The 21389-nt window shown below is 34.2% G+C and overlaps 1 protein-coding gene and 1 long non-coding RNA gene across 2 annotated transcripts; one reads left to right on the top strand and one right to left on the bottom strand.

Annotated features, from left to right (window-relative positions):
* Positions 1-7803: 7803 nt before the first annotated feature.
* On the bottom strand, positions 7804-9575 carry LOC104234390 (uncharacterized). Its single transcript, XR_011402525.1, has 2 exons — positions 9511-9575; positions 7804-7939 (listed from the first exon to the last, which is right to left on the bottom strand). It is a non-coding gene; the product is annotated as an uncharacterized lncRNA (long non-coding RNA).
* Positions 9576-11778: 2203 nt separating this feature from the next.
* On the top strand, positions 11779-15093 carry LOC138878505 (putative late blight resistance protein homolog R1B-8). The gene is made up of 3 exons (XM_070158191.1): positions 11779-11897; positions 13819-14034; positions 14132-15093. Exons 2-3 carry the CDS (start codon positions 13999-14001, stop codon positions 14756-14758), a joined length of 663 nt encoding a protein of 220 aa, XP_070014292.1. The 5' UTR covers positions 11779-11897; positions 13819-13998; the 3' UTR covers positions 14759-15093.
* Positions 15094-21389: the final 6296 nt, after the last annotated feature.

Genomic DNA, 21389 nt, shown 5'->3' with positions numbered 1-21389 from the left:
TGGTGTTTTGAATTTTATTAACTGTGTCCTGTCCACCTTGCCCGAGCCTTTGTGTTTGATTTGTTTCTTTCTTCTACTTGTTCTGATAGTATGTATGTATGTATTTGTTGTGCAATTAGTTGAATTCCAAATTTGTACTGATTAACTGATTCCTCGAAGCACAATTCTGCTCAGTCAATGTAATGCGAACCTTGTTTGATACTGTTAAATGTCGGATTTTTGGCTACGATTGTATGTGTTATAACTAATATAGTCGAGTCGACATGTGTCGTCAATTAGTTTCAACTGTCTGAACAAAAAATAAATCGATTTGCTTCTGTTGAACATTGCCTGAATCAATTAAGAACCAAGTTCAGTTACTTATAGTTGTTAATATGATTTCGGAAACCTAAGGCTTGGTCTGTAATTGAAATCTGAGTTGATGGCATGTGCACTTGTGCACAGCATGTGCATTGTGCACAGCCTGTTTCCTGCATAAAAGGGCTTTTGATTTAAAAATGGTTAGACAGCATATGCTGTCAGATATATTCTACTGCCCATACTTTGCTTTAGTTTAAGAAGTATTAAATCTTTTAAAGGGTAAATCTGCCAGGGAATATTGATGGGGGTTAATACTTAAATAACTAAGTGGAACTGAAAAGAAGAGGGCACATGGGAGGGATGTTCTTTTGGGGTCTAACAGGCTGCTAAAGGGCTGAGGTTTAGGCTTATAAAAGGGGGGCTGGAAAATACATACAGGACACAGAAAAGAGAGGGGCACACGGTGAGGAATAAATTGAAAGAAAGAGAGGGTGATACAGATTGAGAGATATACACACATACACACATAGAAACAGACATTGACAAGAACAGAGTGATTTGAGGGGAGAACATTTTGAGAATTAAAGTGAGGAAAACAGAAAACTGGAAAAGAATTCTCTTTGATGACACAGACAGGCAGGATCAGAAATTACATCTTTGATTGCTATCTTGATTTCACTAGTCTTGACCTGTTTGTGCAACATTGATTTCTTCCAAATCCCAGCTGAGTCTGCTTGATTGTTGTCGTTTTACTCGAAGACTTGGTCTAGTTGAGTATTCCCAGTTGAGGTCTTGATCCCACTTCAATTATTTCGTGTGTTTGTTGCTGCTGCTATTCTGTCCCTGTTGCTGCTGCTATTCTATGTCCTGCTGCTACTGTTAATTCTGTTTCCTGCTGCTGCTGATTTCCCCATCTTCTTCCTCTTCTCCTTTGCATTTTCAGTGTTTCCAGGTACACATTTCAAATCCCACTTTGGTGTTAACTGTAACAGTTCAAAAGCATGAAATGAAAGGAGTTCTTGAAGAAAATTTAGATGTCTGTTTTGTAATGCTTGTGGTATATTGACTTCTGTTGTATAAATTGATTAGTGTGATTCAGTAATGAAAGATTAGTTAGATAATACTTAATCAAGTTTTAGCCTCTTGCATCTTAGTTTATAGTTGTTTGCCAGTATAAGATGTAATGGTACAGTATATAGAAGGCATGGAGAATTGGTATAGATTTTTGACTGGATTCCCGTTTAACTAATGACATGCATAGAATAGAATATTTCCACCTTACACAAATGTTCCTCGTTTATTTTTAGTTTTCCTTTATCATAACCCGCTAGGCAGCATATAGAAGCGCGTTCGAATCCCCGCAAGTAATGAGACATAGTAGTTAATTCCCTTAAATTCAGCCTCAATAAGTCTAGTTAAATTCAATTCAAGAAACGTTTGGACGCAAGTATAACATTGGGTCAATCTCGAATGTAATTTCTTTGTCCAATTAAAGCATGTTTCACAAGTTATGACATCCCTCCACTTTGTAAATAATTAATCAGAAATTGATAAGAATCCGGATTAGGCAAAAGCATATAGTTAAATTAGCATGTCCCTTTTCTTTTAGTTTTAGGGACAAATGCATTAGAAATGTAGCCACTTTAGGATATCCTTTCTAAAATAGAGACGAGCCTCGCCAAATAAAAATGCAAATTGCGGGGCCCTTAATAAATAATCATAATATTTAGAATTCAGGCTAGGCCGTTTAGTGAATCTTATGGCTTTTCCACCATATAATAACGTGTTAGACTCTTTAGGCACGGTTTAAGTAAATTATATTCTTAAATTCGGGTGCGCATTGATGTGACCCAAATCCAAATCTCAACGGAGTCAGAATGTGTCGACGACCACGGGTGCATTGATTGTGACGTAGTTCGAGATGCATTTTCATGACGTTGCAATTCTATAAAAATAAATGATAATAATAAAAGCGGTTTAAACTTAATAAAAGCATGTAAATCATAACATATATTTAAATTAGATAATTAGCCATTATAACAATTTAAGCGACCGTGCTAGAACCACGGGATTCGAGGGTGCCTAACACCTTCCCTCGGGTCAACAGAATTCCTTACTTAGAATTTCTGGTTCGCAGACTTCATTTGGAAAAGTCGAAAATTTCCTCGATTTGGGATTCAAGATAAACCGGTGACTTGGGACACCAAAAGCCAAACCTTTCCCAAGTGGCGACTCTGAATTAAATAAATAATCTCATTTCGAATATTGTCACTTAAATTGGAAAAACTCCCCTCGCGCATTTACCCTTCGGGGCCGGGCGCTCTATAACACTGAAATGCCTTCCAACCCAAATTTATGAAATTCTTCTAAAGTACTAACTTTCACAATATACGCCGAAATGCTCACGGGTTACCCAAAACCAAATCCGGACATACGCCCAAGTCCGAAATCATCATACGAACATGTTGGAACTTTCAGATCACAATTCCGAGGTCGTTTACTCAAAATTCTAATCCTAGTTCATTTCTTTAATTTTAAGCTTTCAAAATGAGAATTTCCATTTAGATTTGACTCCAAACTTCCTGAATTTTAATTCTGACCATACACACAAGTCAATATACGTGAGATGAAGCCGCTCATGGCCTCAAACTGCTGAATGACGCGCCGGAGCTCAAAACGACTGGTCGGGTCGTTACATATTCCTGTTTTAATTTGTGTACCATGGGGTGTTCATGGCTGAAATGAATACAATAATGAGAACCAAAGGAGGTTAAGGGTTGATTGTATGACTTATGATTGTCTAGGTATACCCCAAAGTTTGACGGTTTAATATCGATTGACCGAGTATATCCGATATAAGTTCACTATGGAAAGTTCAAAGGGAAACATACTTATCCAGATGCGATTAATCCCTGCTGACGCATCACACAGTTTTTCATGCATATTTCCGTGATATACCCATTCCCTATTCATGTGGGGGATTGAGTTTTTTAAGTTTATTTTAGCTTAAAAGAGGGTGAATGGGAAATGGAGGGAAAATGAAATATTTGAGTTTCTCTCCTTGACAAAGGGACATTGTCCCATATTGGAGGAGAAAAAGACTTTTGATGGGTATATATACAATTGCTCTTCTTCTAGCTCTTAAAGAGTTAAGAAGAAGGCAAGCCTCACGCCGTCGTCGTCGTCGCTTACTCAGTTTCAGATTCGGATTTGGATTTGGTTAAATGGTCGATTGATTGATTAATTTTTTGGACTAAATTTATTTGTTAATATTAAATATTAATAAAATATTATTAAATATCCATTTTTGTAACAAAAATTAATATTAAATCTAAACTATCCATTTTTTGTAACGGAAAATAAAATTTCCTCTGCCCGTCCGTTTTTTGTAACGGAAAATCTGCCCGTTTTAATTTGCATAAATGTCCATTTACGTTATGGCCGTTTTACGTAACTAACCTCTGAAGAGCTACACCTCTTCGTTTGAACTCAACAGGTTGAAGCTATAAATAGCAGTCCATTCTCTCAGATTTTCCATATGAAATTCTGAATTCTCCTCCTTTCTTTTACATTGTTTTAACTACAAAGAAAGTAACAGTAAGTGTGATTTGTTACTGATCATTATGTTCGTTGAAACACTGGAGTTTGAAGTACCGCTACACCAGTGTGTAGTTCATTCTATCCTAGGAGGAAATAATCCACAACCTCGGGTAATAGGAGGGGATTAAGTTCCTTAAGGAAACACTGTGAATTCAGTGGGCTCGGATTAAATTCTGTTTCTTTTACATTTCTGTTTATATGTTATTTTATCTTCTCCAAAATTACTTTACAAAAATAGTTTACTAACACAAACATCAATATTCATGTCAATCGCAATCCATAACTAGAATATTTAGCTACTCATAATCAAGCTACACATTATATGAATATTTTAGGAGTTGTTTTTAGCATTCAACTTTTTCCTACCATATTGTGTTGTTTGGGGGGCTGTTTTAGATATTAAAAGGCTACGCGTTGCGCCCATAAAGAGGACAGTGTAATCATGTTAGGGGATGGAAATCGAAGGGTTCGGCGATACGTCAAGTGTTGAGGTTGTGCGGGCTTGGTGCTTGTCTTGTGCTATGGCCTACTGCGACACGGCCCATCTCCTCCGCCCTGAAGATCGTGTGGCGACACCCAATGCGGGAAAGTCAGGCGCGGCTCACGCGGCGAGCTGTTATCCCCCGCGGTCAACCTGGGGCGTGATGCGCCAGCGAGCCTTTCCGAAACTTTTTCGTCTCCTTATTGATTTTGGACTTGGTTAACTTTTGCCTGGGGTTTATCCTACCTTATAAATACGGCCTAAATTCGTTTTTGAGGTGGTTGGATATTTTTTTGGAGGCAAAGTGGCTTATGGAGGACTTGTGGAGCACGAAATCATAGAGTGCGTATTTGTATTTTGGAGGCAAAGTGGATCATTATGAAATGTACATAAAAATACACTTTGCCTCCAAACTCATAGTGGATATTTACCTTTCATAATGATCTAAAACCCCTCCACAGTACCTTGGCAATCACTTGTATCATTCTTGTTAACTAACGATCTGTAACTCTTTTAACAGTACGTTGGAAACTCGATATATAAAGTGTCAACTCGTAATTACACGAGATAGCTCTTATTTGACTCATGAAATTGATAACATAGAATTGACATACTTTCATGATTCTCAACTTCATGGCTCACTCATAGGGAACAATAAAAGAAAGTTGTGTCGTAGCGGCGAAAGAAGAATTAGCCTTATGTATCTCAATTTCCAATTCTGAAAAAGTATGATGACTCGACCCTTCCTTTGGAACGTTAATATAATCTACCATAAAAGAGTATACGAAACTAACATTAGCAACTAATCACAAATGTGGGCCCCACAAAATACGTAGGGGGTGAAGGTTTTTGGCTGCCTCGCCGGCCTTTCTTTAATTTTGCTCAACTTCTTCGTTTTTGGTGCCATTTCGTGCAACTTCTTACCGCTTCACATTTAAATAATTTTATATATCAAACAATATAATTAAACTCAAGCGTCGCACGAATCATCGATGTTGCATCAAAATGTAGGGGGATAATATCATAAAATATAAAATTATAACTAAACATCATTGCTAAAGAAGATATATTCTTACACACAACTTGGGGTCATGCCTAGCCCCATATTGCAATGGTGGTTTTTTGTTAATAAAAAATACAGTTTTGCTTTATGGATTGCTTGATTCTGCAGTACTGTCCTGTTAGTTATTGGCTAATAATATTTCTAGAGGATCTCAATGTCTTTTTAGTTTTGTGATTAACAACTTATTTAAAAAAATTGTCACAAGTTCTATTACCACATGAAACAGGGGAAACTTTGTTCGTTTAATGGGTTGAATGGCTTGAAGGCTTGCTCTTTGCGCTGATCAGAAGAACCATTAAATTTCCCCTCTTCTTTAATAGCTTCTCTAATAGACTTCCCAATCTTCTCAAGAGAAGTATGCAACAGGTCTTTTTTAATGCTTGACGTTAGAGGTGCCAATTTTAGCCCAAACAAACCGATTTAATCTGTCCAGCCTCCAAGGTTGGGCCAGTTATTGACCCGTCCATTTGTTGAACTCGTCACATTTTGATCCAATATGTATCTACAAAGTTCACCCGTCCCCCCTTACTTACCCCCTATCTCATGTTTATAAACTTCATTACAAATCACACATTTTAAATAATCCTTATTATCTTCGGTCTAGTAAAAAAAATTCCAACACTCACTTCTCATTCTTCGGTTTCTCTTAATTGGGAGAGGCGGCCTACTTATATTATGGCATGACATATTAGTTTGTCTAACAAGTGGTATTTCAAGATTATCAGGTGACTTAATATTATCTAAATCATCATCTACATTTATATCCTCAGGTGATGTTAGAAATATGTGTGTTACTAGTACTACAAGAACCACCTTTTATTTTTTAGTATTACCACTACCACCTTTATTACATTTTTTTTTTTGCTGCTCTAAGTATGTCCATTGTGCAAATTAAATTAAAATAACTAAATTAATAATTTTAAATAATAAAATAAATAAAAACCAAAGAAGAGAAAGAGATGGACGAGTGCATCGAGATGCCACACTAATTTTGAATTTGAAACTCGCAAATTGCAATAGCACACTTCAAGTCTTCACTTGATAATTATAATTTCGTAGTAACAACTGTAATTAAAAATTGAAATAAAGTTGGAATAGTAATTAATTGATAGTAATTCAAGAGAGAATATAGCAAATATAAAGAATACAGAGAATGAGAGATTATTGTGAGAAAAAATAAAGAAGAGGGGAACTATTTATACTTTTAGAAGGTTAAAATTGTAATTTTTCAATTATTAGGGTGGAGGCTATTTTTTAATGGTGGAAGGCCGAATGGCTATTTCAGCAAAAAAAAAAAAAAAAAAAAAAATCGGTTGGCCAACGGGTTCCCTAGATTTTGACCGTTGCCAATTGTCTTGTCTTATTTTCTTAAAAAAATATTACCCTTAAGCGGGCCGAAAATAGATGGAAAGCAAACAATAACCAGTAAATAGATGGAAAACAAACAATAACTAGGGGTGGGTGTTCGGTATTTCGGTTCGGTATTTAAGAATTTCGATTCGGTATTTCGGAATTCGGTTTATCAATTGTGTATACCAAATACCATACCAAAATATTTCGGTACGGTTCGGTATTTCTTATTTTGGTTCGGTACGGTTTCGGTTTAACAATCAATGAATAATCAATGCTAACAGTGACATGCACAATTGAAATTTTCACTCTAAAAGAATCCGTTTTCCGATATATAACAGTGCACAACTGCACATGGCTGATCTGATGGCACATGCAGTCATGCACAATTGAATAAGTAAAAAGCAAAAGCTGAACAAGACAACAACTTCTTTACAATCTGGCAATCTGCAGTTGCACACCAGTATACTATATATCATATTATACAATATTACAATCTGCATTCTGCACGCCAGTATTAGTATACAAGTGAAAAGCAAAAGCTGGCCAACTGCACAATGCACATTACACAACTATATTAAACAACTTAAACACAGTTGACAGTTCAATACTGCAATCAACTGGCCAACTGCACATTACACAACTTAACACTTAACACAATACACAATTGAATCTGTACACAACTACACAACACATTACACAACTTAATACTTAACACAGTACACAATTGAATCTGTACACAACTACACATTACACAACTTAACACTTAACACTTAAACACAATGCAATAAAAACACAGTGCAACAAAAACAGTCTTAACACTTAAACACAGTGCAACTGGCCAACTGCAACAGTCTTAACACTCTTAACACTTAAACAGTTAAACATAGTGCAACAAAAACAAAGAGGGCATCCCTCAACAAACAGTCTTAATTCTTAAACATGAATTCCAGGAAGACGCGCAAGACAACGCTTAATATGCTTCCTTAAACCAATTGTTCAATTCCTCTTTGGATTAACATTATATACTTGACCACAATGTTTGCACTCTACTTTGCGAACTTCTCCGTTATCTTCTTTCACCACAAAGTATTCCCAAATATCGGAGCGTTGAGCAGTAGCACGGGGCATGATTGCACTTGAACCTAAAAAAAATATAAATCATAAGTTAGAATATTACATTTTGATGATAATAAAACAAAACTACAAAATATTAAGTATATCATTATCACCAAACAAATAGAGTATTAAACTTACCACTCAAGATGTAAGTTGCAACTATACATCAAACAATGCTAGTAGTGCTTCCATTATTTTCCATATCTAAAGATAATACGACCAAATATGTCATACAAATGAAAAAACATGATATATTATTTTGAATTAAAATACACACAAAATATTAAACCTTACCAAGCTCGAGTTCCTCAAGATACTTCAAGTCTTCTTCAACACTAATAGGATTCTTCTCTTCTCTAAGCCAATCTTGAACACAAATAAGAGCTTGCACACATCAGATTCAAGAGGACCTGCATTACCACCATCTTCACAAAGATGAGAACATTGATAAGCAGAAAATCCATCATAAAAAAGATGCAACTTGTCAAAGGCCTTTTCAAAGTGTTGTGCTGTATCCAACATCAAATAGGTGGAATTCCACCTGGTAGGAACATCCAAACACAACATTTTGGTACATTCTACCTTTACATGTGCACAACACTGTTTAAACTTTAAGGTCCTTGCAGGCGAAGATCTCACATAAGTTGAAAATTTATCTTTGTTTGACTATTATCTTCTGCAATTTTAAGTAGGTATTCTTTGCATCTAAGCAAATGATTCTTCAATCCTGTTGTTCCATTCTTAGATGAATTAGCAGCATAAGCTTGTTTACAATATCGACATCGTGCTTTCCCAACCCCATTAACCTCAAATTTATCAAAATGGTTCCAAACGTCAGACCTAGATTGCATTGCTTTCCTTTTCTTGGAATCTTGAGTATCAATGGTGTTGGTGTTACTATCTACCGTAATAGGTAAACTTTCACTAGGACCAACATCACTTACTTTACTTGTATCTTCCATATATATAAAATTAAATAAATATAAACATAAATTAACAATCAACAAATTAACTACCTTGCTATTAGTAATGCTGAGAGAATGTAAATATGAGAGTGCACTTTTAGATTTTAGTTATTTCAAACTAGCTATAAGTAGCTTAAACTACCATGTTTCTGCTTAACGAATTAACAATATCTTTCCAACAGATGCAGCAACAGTCTAATGTAATTGCAGCTAAGCAAAAGCTAAAAAGGCTAAAGAAGCCATTAACAATATCCTTTTCTAGCCATCTATAAATAAATAAAAAATCATGGCCATTACTACTCAAGTGACAAGTCCACAATTATTTAAATCTTTCCAAACCAGCAACCATAGGAATGTCACAACAAAGAAGACTAACAGTGAATTCACTCAACTGTCATCATCCTAAAGTGTCTATCACAAGAAAAATGCAAGGAAAGTTCTAAAAATCAGACCTAAACAAAGTAATCATATGGTAAGCCTAACACATAGTCGTGTACTCACAACTGTTAATATACAAGCAAATGAATTAAACAACATGAACGTTATACAGATGATATTTTCCTACTAAAGGGAAAAGCTCGGAATAGCAGTTCATTCAATCAGCAGTACAACCAAAAGAAAACAAAACATACCTTTGAAATTGAAATTGAATCGAGCTCGGAACACTGGAACAGGACAGCAGCGTCTTCGACACTTCGTTTACCCGGAATTTGTGAGGAGTGAGGAATCGACTCGAGCTGGAAATCGCCGCCTATAACCCTAAATTAGTTTGATGCAAAAAATCAGAAATTAAAAAATTTATGCGTCTGAACTCTGAACTCAAAAAGTTCAAAACTTAAAAATATAAAAACTCAGAAAAAACCTCAGAGAGTACTGGGATGAGAATGAGATGAGATGAGACTTACAAAACTTACAAAAGTAATGAAGTTAACCGGTGAAGATGAGATGAGACTCGAGCTCGACTGTCGACTGGTCGTAAGTCGTAACTCGTAGACTCGCAGTCGATTCTCGATGATATCCTAAGCCCTAATGGCTAATGCCCTAATTTGATTCAGATGCCTAATTTGATTCTCGACTATTAGACTGTCTATTAGAGAGGAAGAGTAATGGGCTTGGGTATTAACTGACTTGGGTAATTGAGATTGGGCTTGGGAGTTGGGGGAGTTGGGCCTGGGTAGGACGCCGGGACGGTATGGGCTTAGTCTAATATATATTATATAGGTAATTAGGCTTAGATATAGTCATATATATTATATAGGTTCACCAAATTTTCGGTATTTCGATTTACCGAAATTGTAAAATTATAATACCGAGAACCGAACCGAAATATCGAAATACCGAAAAAACCGAAACCGAAATACCAAATTAATTTGGTTCGGTTCGGAATTCGGTTTTTCGGATTTTATGCCCACCCCTAACAATAACCAATAAATAAGGACTGGCAGTATGAAAACAGAAAGATAGTGTGAACATAACATTGACCACTAGCAGTCTAAGACAAAATTCTATCAGACTAGCCTCACACTGATACGAGTTAGAAATATGCTCAACTACTTCCTAACCTACAACCTTAATACTCGACCTCCACAGCCTCCTATCGAGGGCTATGTTCTCGGAGATCTGAAGCCTCACTATATCCCGCCTGATCACTTATCCCCAGTACTTCTTAGGTCGCCCTCTACCTCTCATCGTACCCGCCAACGCCAACCACTCGCACCTTCTTAGCGGGGTATCTGGGCTTCTCCTTTGTACATGCCCGTATTATCTAAGCCTCGTTTCCCGTATTTTGTCATCCATGGGAGCCATGCCCACCTTCTCCCGAATATCTTCATTCCTAATTTCATCCATTCTAGTATACCCGCATATCCACTTCAACATCCTCATTTTTGTTACTTTCGTCTTATGGATATGTGAGTTCTTAACTGGTCAACACTCAGCCACATACAATATGGCCGGTCTAACCACCGCTCTATAAAACTTACCTTTGAGTACGGTGGCACTTTCTTGTCACACAAGACTCCAGATGCTAACCTCCATTTCATCCACCCCACCTCAGGTGTATGAAATCCTCGTCGATCTCCCCATCCCCCTAGATAACTGACCCAAGGTACTTGAAATTGCCTCTCTTGGGAATGACCTGCGATCCAAGCTTTACATCCATGCCAGCTTCCCTCGGCTCGGCACTGAACTTGCACTCAATTGACCTACATATGAGAAAATTAATATTAAAAAAAATCGAAAGAATACGCTCCCCTAAAATAAAACTCTCGTAATGATTACATTGTGGATGCTATTATATTATTGTGTGAAGGAAGGATTCTTAATTTGTAGAGGCCACAACATTTTCCTCTAAGAAATAAATCTGTCAAATATGGAAGAGATCTATATTTTTCTTTTAGGAAAAGTAAAACCAATTATGGTAAATTTTTTATCCTTCCTTCAAGAAAAGGTAATATCAAATTTGGTAAAAAAATCATGACAAAATTCTAACAATTTGGGCCATATCAGATCGAACCGGGTCGATAACGGGCCAATCCAGCCCGATTAACACCTTTAGTTTGAAGGCAGGACAACCAATATCTAACAAGGCACCCTCTTGTTATGGAGCGTTTTATCCTTTTAATATGAATTTTTTTGTGCGAATCCGAATTAGTCGAACTTCAATGCAGATATTAAATATCGGATAAAAGTAAATAAAATACTTTAACTCTGTACAGTGGAATGGACTGTTACCTAATTGAGTCCAGCTCAAAAGTTTATTACTGAATGACTAAAGTGAGACAAAACTTTATTATAGTTATTCTATACAAGTACTTTTTCTAAGATCGAGCATTCTAGTAAAGTTAAATCATTGAGCATCAGCAAATGTTTGTTTGATCACACTCTTCAACATTGCCGTCACACCATCTCCAGCTTTCCTATCTCAGCTAGCTCCTCCATTTCTGTAATTCTGTACAGAACCATATAGCTAAAGAACTATCTAGCAATTAATTATCTGCAGCCACTCTCGTAATTGAAGGTAATTATTATTATTATTATTATTATTATTATTATTATTATTATTATTATTTTTTATTATTTTTTTGGTTTTTGCTGTCTATATATCTATCTATATCTATATCTATACTATATTAAAAGTACGAAGACCCTTAGCGAAATGTCGTTCGTCTTTTTTACCCTCTAAAAATAAATTTTACATTGGACATAATTGTAATTTAAGTTGCTTTCCTAATAATTAGGGTATTTGAATCACCTAAAATTTTAATATTTCCTTATTGAACTAAATAAGAAGTCCTAATTACTACCGTGAGTTTAAAAATTGACTTTCTTACATAACATATATAAATTAATAAGAAAACGTGAGTTTCTTAAACTTAATAGAATACTTTTTATTTATGAAATAATAGTTACATACAATAAAGGACTAAAATTTAAAACTAATGTTTTTTCTTTTCATTTCAAACTTGATCTTTATCACACATAAAAATATATTCTGAAGTTCCTCAATTTTATGTTAAATATTATAAGAAACATTTCATATAATAGTTATTTAATTAATTTTTTTAAAATTTTAGAGCTTAAAATTAATTAAAAGTTACTTATTAATTTATTTCTTATATGAACCATGGAGGAAGTTAAAATTTGTTTTTTCTTTTGATTTCAAACTTTGTATAAGTCTAACGCGTAAACTATATATAAATGATAAGAAAATAAAATAAAGGTAAAACAAAATGATTTAAAAAAGAAGAGGTACGAGTTCTTGGACAATAGAGTATTTAGTTCACTTTTTAAAAATAACAAGACTATTTCACTAATAATATTATTCAATATTATACTTTTAACTTTCAAAAGTTTTAAATACACTATTATACTTATGAGCAATGTTGAGCAGAAATCAATAAAAGACGTAAAATTAACAAGATAATTTATGAGATTCTTTAATTTTTAATCCATGTCACATTTAGCTAAATATGAGTGAGTTTATTAGCTAGATTTCAATTGTAGATTCTCTTACTAGCTTTTTTTTTTTAAATGTCCCTTTTTCTTTATTATTGTACTTTGATTTTGTGTTAATTTAAAGTTCGTAGATTATTAGTTACCTGAATATATGTTGTAAATTGTATCCTGCAAGATTATTTAGATTTTCAAAGTTCTTGCCCGTGAAACTGAAATTCTGAAATTGTAAAGTTGAAATAAATTTTAAGTTAAATTATTTATGTTGAGGACTCATAAGATATTTCTTTTAATTATTGAGTTAGTTATACACAATTAATATTCATGATCATCTTAAGGAACTTACACTTTTATTTTATAACTTAGTACTATATTTTAAATATTATACTCATTGAGACAGGATTCACGTGCATCGCGCGTACTCTAAGACGAGTAATATATAAATGAAACTTGGAGCAACGATAAAGTTGTCTCCGTGTGACCTATAGGTCACGAGTTCAAACCCTGGAAGTAGCCAATATTGCTTGCATTAGGGTAGGCTGTCACACCCCTTGAAGTGCGGTCATTCCTTGAATCCTGCATAAATGCAAGATGCTTTGTGCACTAGACTATTTTTTTGTTTTGTCTATATAAAATATTTTTTTCTTTAAATAGTTTCGGTCTTCATACCACTGATGTAGAAGAACAAGGACGAAAAAAAGATTGGTTTTCTTAGATTCTCTTTTTATTTTTGACCTGAATAATATGAATTTGTATGGATAAACTGTGTATTAAAGAGTACTCCTACTATTGAGTCTAATATTGCTAACATAGTTAAAAGATGTTAGTTGAAAGTTGCGGGACAAGGATGCATATTTGGACTGTTACATACATCTGAGAAATCTTCGTTAACTTGAAACAAAAACTTTCGTAGGTCAAGAATTGGCAATCTATCTAAATCTAAGGCGAGCAATCGGTTCTAACATTGTTATATTTACTTCCAACAGCTGTAAAGAGACCAATCTAATTGACATGGAGAAGGTTCTGACTGGTGAAAGAACTACTGCTCATGCAACGACATCAATCGATGAGGAAGTAGTAGAATTTGAGGATGATGCACATAGTATAATTCAACAATATAATTGACTGGAGGAACAAAGGAAGTAGACGTTGTCTCGATTGTTGGAATGCATGGATTAGGCAAAACAACTTTGGCTAGAAAGGTGTTCAATCATTTTATTGATAATATATAGACACTTTGACGTCCGAGCATGGTGCTCTATATCTAAGGAATATAGTTTGATGAAGGTGTTCTTGCAGATTCTTAAACAAGTCATAGGCAATTTGGATGATATCAAAGATGAAGACATGCCTGACAAGTTGCGAAAGAATATAATGCGCAGGAGATATCTCATTGTATTAGATGATATATGGGAAGTTAAGGCATGGGAAGAGTTGCAATTATCTTTCCCACATGATGAAAATGGAAGCAGAATACTGGTAACAACTCGAAATGAAGAAGTGGGTTGGCAGCTTAAGCACCATAGTAATCCATATTCTCTTAGATTTCTCACAGTGGATGAGAGTTGGGAATTATTCCAGAAGAAAGTATTTCAAGGAGAGATCTGTCCCCCCGAGCTACTCAGAGAAGGACAACGAATTGCCAAAAATTGCAAAGGGTTACCACTTGTGATCGTCTTGATTGCTGGAACTATTGCAGAGAAAAGGCAAGCCTCTTTATGGCTTGAGGTCGCAAACGATTTAAGTTCCCATGCTTCAGAAGAGCAAAGCATGAAGATAATAGAGTCAAGTTGTGACAATTTGGAAGACCATTCAAAGCCTATCCTTCTTTACATGGGGTTGTTTCCAGAAGACCACAAATTTCCAGTATCCGATTTACTAAAATTGTGGATGGGTGAAAGTTTTGTAAAAGTTGTGGATGGGTGAAAATTTTGTACAGGTAATGGACACAGAGAACATGGAGGAAGCATCTAAAATTTGTTTGAACGATCTAGTGAACAGAAGCCTAGTAGTGGTTACTAAAAGGAGAAGTACAACAACAACAACAACAACGACCCAGTATAATCCCACAAGTGGGGTTTGGGGAGGGTAATATGTACGCAGACTACAAAAAAACAAGTTTAATGGTGAGATAAATTGGGTTATTGCAGTAAGTCACTTCAGGATTCAGCTCTCAACATTAAAAAACAAGTTAGAAGAGACCACAGGATGTGACAGTCTCCAAGTTGATGCCCCGTATCGTTAAATAAAGGTGAGGCCACTAGTATGGTGCACTAAGCTCCCTCTATGCGTGATGCGCGGGGTCCAACCACAAAGGTCTATCTATGAATAAAGGAAAGTGATTTCATAATTATGATACAGAGTTTTTGGCAAAAATCATCCTTGAACTATATAGCCCAAACCTAAAGTACATCCTTGTGATGCCTTAGTGAACAAAAAAATCCTTATGCTATTTAAGCTATTGCAAGAATCATCCTTCCGTTAATATTTGACAGGAAAACTAACGGCTAACTAAGCAAAAGAGCATGCCAAGCACGTAGGTAGGGGTGGCAAAATGGTTAAAAGAAAACAATTAACCACCCATATTATCCACTAAAAAATGGGTTGGATAATGAACTTGTTTAAAACGGGTCAAATATGCATAAGAACCCTATTATCCATTTAGAAAATGAATAACCAATCGGTCTAACTTTTACATTTGTAAAGCCTCAAATTGGAGGTTCCTCAAGTTAGGTAGACTAATAATTCTCCCAAAAGTGATCATATGCAAGAAGTCATGGATAATATGGTTACCAATATTATCCGCCGGCTAACCCGTTTTTTATCCGTATTAAATATGAGTCGGGTTGGATAATTTATCCGTTTTCGACCCGAACCATATCCGACCCAACCTGCCCGTTTTCCACTCCTACACGTGGGTTTTCCGCTAAATTGTTCAAGAATGCCCCTCCTGCCTAATCGTCTACCACCTTCACCAAAAAAGACTAAGGCATCAAAAAATAAAGTTTCTTTCCATATGAAATTCAGAGAATTATCTAGGGCAAACTCCTGAGCAAAAAGAGAAGCAAGGGCTATTTTTTCATGCCTCACAAACAAGGTAAATAATCAATAGTCAAAAAGTTAGAGATTTTTCAATTCTATTACTACGATTTTTGCTATTTCTCAACTGAATTAGTTTTGTTAATGTATTTGGCTTCTTACTGTACGTCTTCTTTGTCACTTTAATTTGAAAGGGATTACTGCATGTGTAAAGGACAATTAGAAGTAACCAACTCCCTTACCTGTTTGTTAAAATGTCAAACAAATTTACTAATGTTATTTCTTTTCTCGTTCTGGTTTGAATAATCCCAATGTTGCACTCATTTTTCCCCAAAAGAAAATATTGGAGAAGAAGATATTAGTTTAGAAGTTCTTCATCCAGAATTAGAATTGTTAATTTCGGGAGTCTACATTAGATAACTACATTTTCTGCCGCAAAAGAAAATATTTTTCTAGTTACAAGGTTACATCAAAGACCATTTCTTCACAGAGATATGCAATGGGAGTCAATTGACACCCCTTCGCCGGAAAATTACACTATATAAATATGTTAAATTCTTAATTTTATGTGTATATACTATACGTTGACTCCCCTTGATTTTTTTGTGTGCTTACTTATTTATATTTTGACTCCCCTTAGTTAAAATCCTGAATCCGCCACCGGCAGCAACACTAGTGGAATAGCATAATGTAAGATCCTTCATGTGATTCAAAAACTCTCAGGAAATTGAAGGGGTTGATCGCGAAGTACAATTTAAAGATCGTTGCAGCAATGAGAAGCAAATTGGAGAAATTGGATGTCGTGGTTAAACAAGAGCATCGAATAGTCTTAAAATTCGAGAGGAAAAATTGAGGCAAAATCTGATTGTACTATTCCTTATTTGCAGTTTTATATTAAATTTGTTATGTATGTACAAGTTCAATAAAAAGTAGTCTTATATTAAAATAAGTATGCATATACTACAATACCATTGATTAATTAAAGATAAAAACCAGCAACATAACACCAACGCAGAAACCAGTAGCTTTTTAATAAGAAATAAAAAAACTTCAAACACCAGAAAACGAATTAAAGACAAGAAAGTATCAATATTTCTTCAATATAATAAGAAGGCAAAATTCTTCAAGAATTTTTATTTTGTCGAGATGATGGAAAGATACAACTTTTTTGCATGACCAACGATGCACCTCTTCTAACCTGAAAGAACAAATTAAAACACTAAATATGACTCTCTTTAGTTGTAAACTGTAATAAATAATAAAAACTGAAATAAATTTTTTTACCGGTAGCTTTTCAACGTTATGAAAATTTGACGCTCCCTCAGCCATAATGGAGTCCAAACTACAAGGGTAGTTTGATGGATGAATTTCAATAGCATCTAAGGAAGAAGTGCAAGTTCTACTGTTGTGGGCAGGCCTGCCACATTTCTTACAATCAACTGATTTTGGTCTCTTTTTAACTTCGTCCTACTAGCTCCTTGCTCATCACCTTTTGTTTTCTTTTCTTCCCCTATCCCTTCAAAGCCCTTGTATAGATTGGGCGCTAGCGCTTTACTAATATAATAAAAAGTCAGGCTCTTCTGCTGAGAGAAGTCTTTCCATCTTAATTTTTGTTTCCTTCCTTTCTTCTTCTTCAAGTAAGAAGGTGGCAATGGTGGAGAATTTGATGACTTAGGCCAATAATCAGGGCCATTCATATTCAATATGAAGACTTCATAAATTTTTCTATATGTCTTGATCTTGTAGCAATCATCAACATAGTCTAGAACCTCATCCTTTTTCAACCAATCCGATATAGCATACTTACAAGGAATTCCCGAATGTTCTCATTTCCTACAGCTACATGTTTTCTTATATAAGTCAATAACCCAAGTATTACCTTCGATAGGTCCAATGACTTCATAATTCCATGTTTTTTACTTTTTAGGAATATAACTAGCAACATCCTTCATCATAGTTTTGGCCAACATATTCTTAATAGTAGGACAAATATCACTCAAATTTCATTTTTTAGCTTTCTCTATTTGAATTAATTCTAGTCATGAGCAAGTGCCTAATGGTATCTAAAAGTTTCAGAGTTAGCCTCACATAAGTTTTTCAAAAGAATATCGCACTTAGGAAGCGAAGAGAAATGTGATCTTGACCATTCACTTTGCAATTTAGTAGAAAGCCATTTACATGCATTTTTATCTAGAGTCTGTTTGGAAAGTCACCCTGTAATTGGAATTAGAATTGGTGTAATTACTAGGGTAGTAATTACACAATTGTGTAATTACGACAACCTGTTTGTTTGTCATAGTATAATTACATGTTTACTGTTTGGTTGCGCAAGTGTAATTACACAATTAGATTAAATTTCAAATTAAATAATTACGAAACTTAAGAGTTAATATAATAAATATATGCCTATAAATTTTTATAAGTATAAATGATATTATATTTGGTATTTAGGATGTATATTTTTTTCTTGAATATACATTAATTTAGTAATCATATATCTATAACTAATATATATATATATATATATATTAATAATATTTTAGATACTTATAAAAATTAAAAATATACATTTTGTAAGAACATCATGGAATTCATGTTTGATCAAATAAGTTAATATTTTTAAATACAATGTAGTAACATTATTCAAATGTTTCACAAAACTAATCTATCAATTCTAACTAAAAAATGAACAACATGCAATGTGAGCCAATACTACTAAAACAAGTAAATTAGAACCATGAATATAATACAATTTCAAATTTTTTTTAAAAAAATAGTTTAACATATGTCAAATTCCAACATAATAATAGTAAGTTCCACTGCAACTTAAAATTAAGAACATGATAAGCTTATAACCACATTTAACAACGAAATTCCACTTTAATTGCATCACTCATTATATGCCAAGTTTGACAATGACTCATTATTTCTAATATTAGGAGGTGTAATTTCAAGAAATAAAATAAGAAAATAAATAAAAAATAGAATATAAGCAATTACATGGAATCACAAGAAGTAAAGATAGAGAAATAAAAGATAAACAATGTACAAAGAAAAATATATTTTAAAATTTTAAAAGAATTAAAAAGTAAAAATAAAATTAAAAAATTAAAATAATAGAAATAAAAAGTTATAAATAAAAATAAAAACAAAAATGAAAGAAACTAAAAAGCAACCTTGTAATTACACAATGTAATTACCACCAATTCTCACCTCCCCCTTTAGAATTGGAGAGTGTAATTACACCCCTCCAATTACACCCAATTTCATGTTGATCAAGTAATTACTTGGCCAAACAAACATGTCAAACTGTGTAATTACACCCAATTACACCCAAATCCATTTCCAACGTGGCTTTCCAAACATGCTCCTAATTCAAATAAAACAGTCATACAATCAATCTCAAGATCATTCATCAAATAGGTTAAGAACCATTGCATGTTTCTTTATTTTCCTTCTCGACAATTGCATAAGCTATTATTGGAAAAATATTGTTATTCCCGTCTAAAGTAACTGCTGACAGTAATTGTGCCCCATACTATGTTGTAGTCTCGTCGTTATGCATTAACAAGAAAATATTTTTACGTGCTACATATTTTCACACACACATACATATATTTAATGAATTAATTGTCTTTATTTTTCTCTTAAATTTTGTGTTTCTCAAATAACATCATATTAAAAGTTATGCAATTAATGAAGTTAAAATTGATCACGGGAAACGATGTTCAAATACTCCAGCACAAACTAGAAAAAACTAAATGATTTTTCCCCACCTATTAACTGTTTATCAACAAAATTCCTTTGTATATGTATTGAGGAAGAAAATATGTATTACGACAAGTAATTGAACCGTGTGCAAGCTGAAAAATAAATTGGAAAGAATAAATAGCTGCGGTTATTGACTTATATCACATAGCAGTATGTTTAATTCACTACCACCAAAGGAAGTGATAGGGTGGTAAGTACTCAACCATTACATAAATACTAAAGGATGGAAGACTAAAAATAAAATTAGCATGTACTAATTAATACACACGTTGATATAATCAAAAATTTGTGTAGCATGACCCCAAAGCACCTAAAAAGGAATCATAACGAAGAATGAATATCGATCACTAGGATGTTTTTTATGGACCTACAAAAATTCAGACCAATCAGAGCCCGTCAAAAAAATTCTATAAAATCAGCATGTATTAAAAATTGATATAATCACAAATTCATATTGTAGGACCACAAAATGTAAAAATGAACCCGAAATAGTGGCAAAGAGATGTTAGTAACTGAGTTATTTTCTATGGACCTACAAAAATTAAGGTCAATCGAGTTTGTCAAAAACATTTTACAAATCAACATGTACTAATACACATGGAAACGTTGATATAATAAAAAAAATCCGCATTGCATGATCTCAAAATACAAATAATGAATCCAAAAGTCACGACGAAGCAATGAGTATTGATCACTAGGCCATATATGGACCTATAAAATTTCAGGCCAATTGAAGTCCGCCAAAAAAATATACAAATATGAGCATTTACTAATACATACAAAAAAATGGATGTAATCACAAATTCGTACCACAAAACGCAGCAAAATGAACCCGAATGTCATGAAAAAGTAGTGAGTATTTGTCATTAGTCCGTTTTCTATGAACGTACAAAAGTTCAGGCCAATCATAGCCCATCAAAAAAATTATATAAAATTACCATGTACTAATACACACGAAAAAGTGGATATAATCACAATTTTATGTTGCATGACCGAAAAACACCAAAACATAAACTCCAAAGTCATGGAGAAGCGATAAGTATTGGTTACTAGGTTGTTTACTATGGGCCTATAAAATTTAAGGCCAATCAGAGTCCGTCAAAAGAATTCTACAAAATCAGCATGTATTAATACACACGAAAAAGAGGACATAATCATAAATTCGTATTGCATAAACTTTAAACGCCATAAAATGAACCCGAAATTCATGGCGAAGTAATGCGTATTAGTCACTTGGCCAAAAAACATAGTCATGTCGAAGTGATGAATATTGGTCACCAGGTAGTTTCCTATGGACCTGAGAAATTTCGGAGTAATCGGAGTCCGTAAAAAAAAATCTACAAAATTAGCAACACACATGAAAAGGTGGATATAAATTCGTGTTGCATGACCACGAAACGCCATAAAATGAACCCCAAAGTATGAAAATATCACTATTGTTCATTAGGTTGTTTCTTGATAGCCCACAAAAATTTTAGGCGATTCGGAGCCCGTTGCTCGAATTCATGAAGATGGTATAGATATTAGCACACGAAAAAAGTAGAAACCATCCTGACTTCCTGTTTTATGGACCTAAAACATCAAAAACGAGGTATGGTCATGGCAGAGCGTTGACTAATTCTCATTAGGCTGTTTTTGATGGGCTCACAAAATTTTTAGCGATTTGGAACCCGTCGCCCGAATTCATGAAGATGGCGTGGACATCGACACAAAAAAAATTGGAAGTCGTCCTATATTCTTGTTTTAC

Source organism: Nicotiana sylvestris, chromosome 1 (assembly GCF_000393655.2).
Source record: "Nicotiana sylvestris chromosome 1, ASM39365v2, whole genome shotgun sequence".
NCBI classification, from domain to species: Eukaryota; Viridiplantae; Streptophyta; class Magnoliopsida; order Solanales; family Solanaceae; genus Nicotiana; species Nicotiana sylvestris.
The sequence above is the reverse complement of the archived record's forward strand: the minus strand, read 5'-3'. Positions and strand labels throughout refer to the sequence as shown.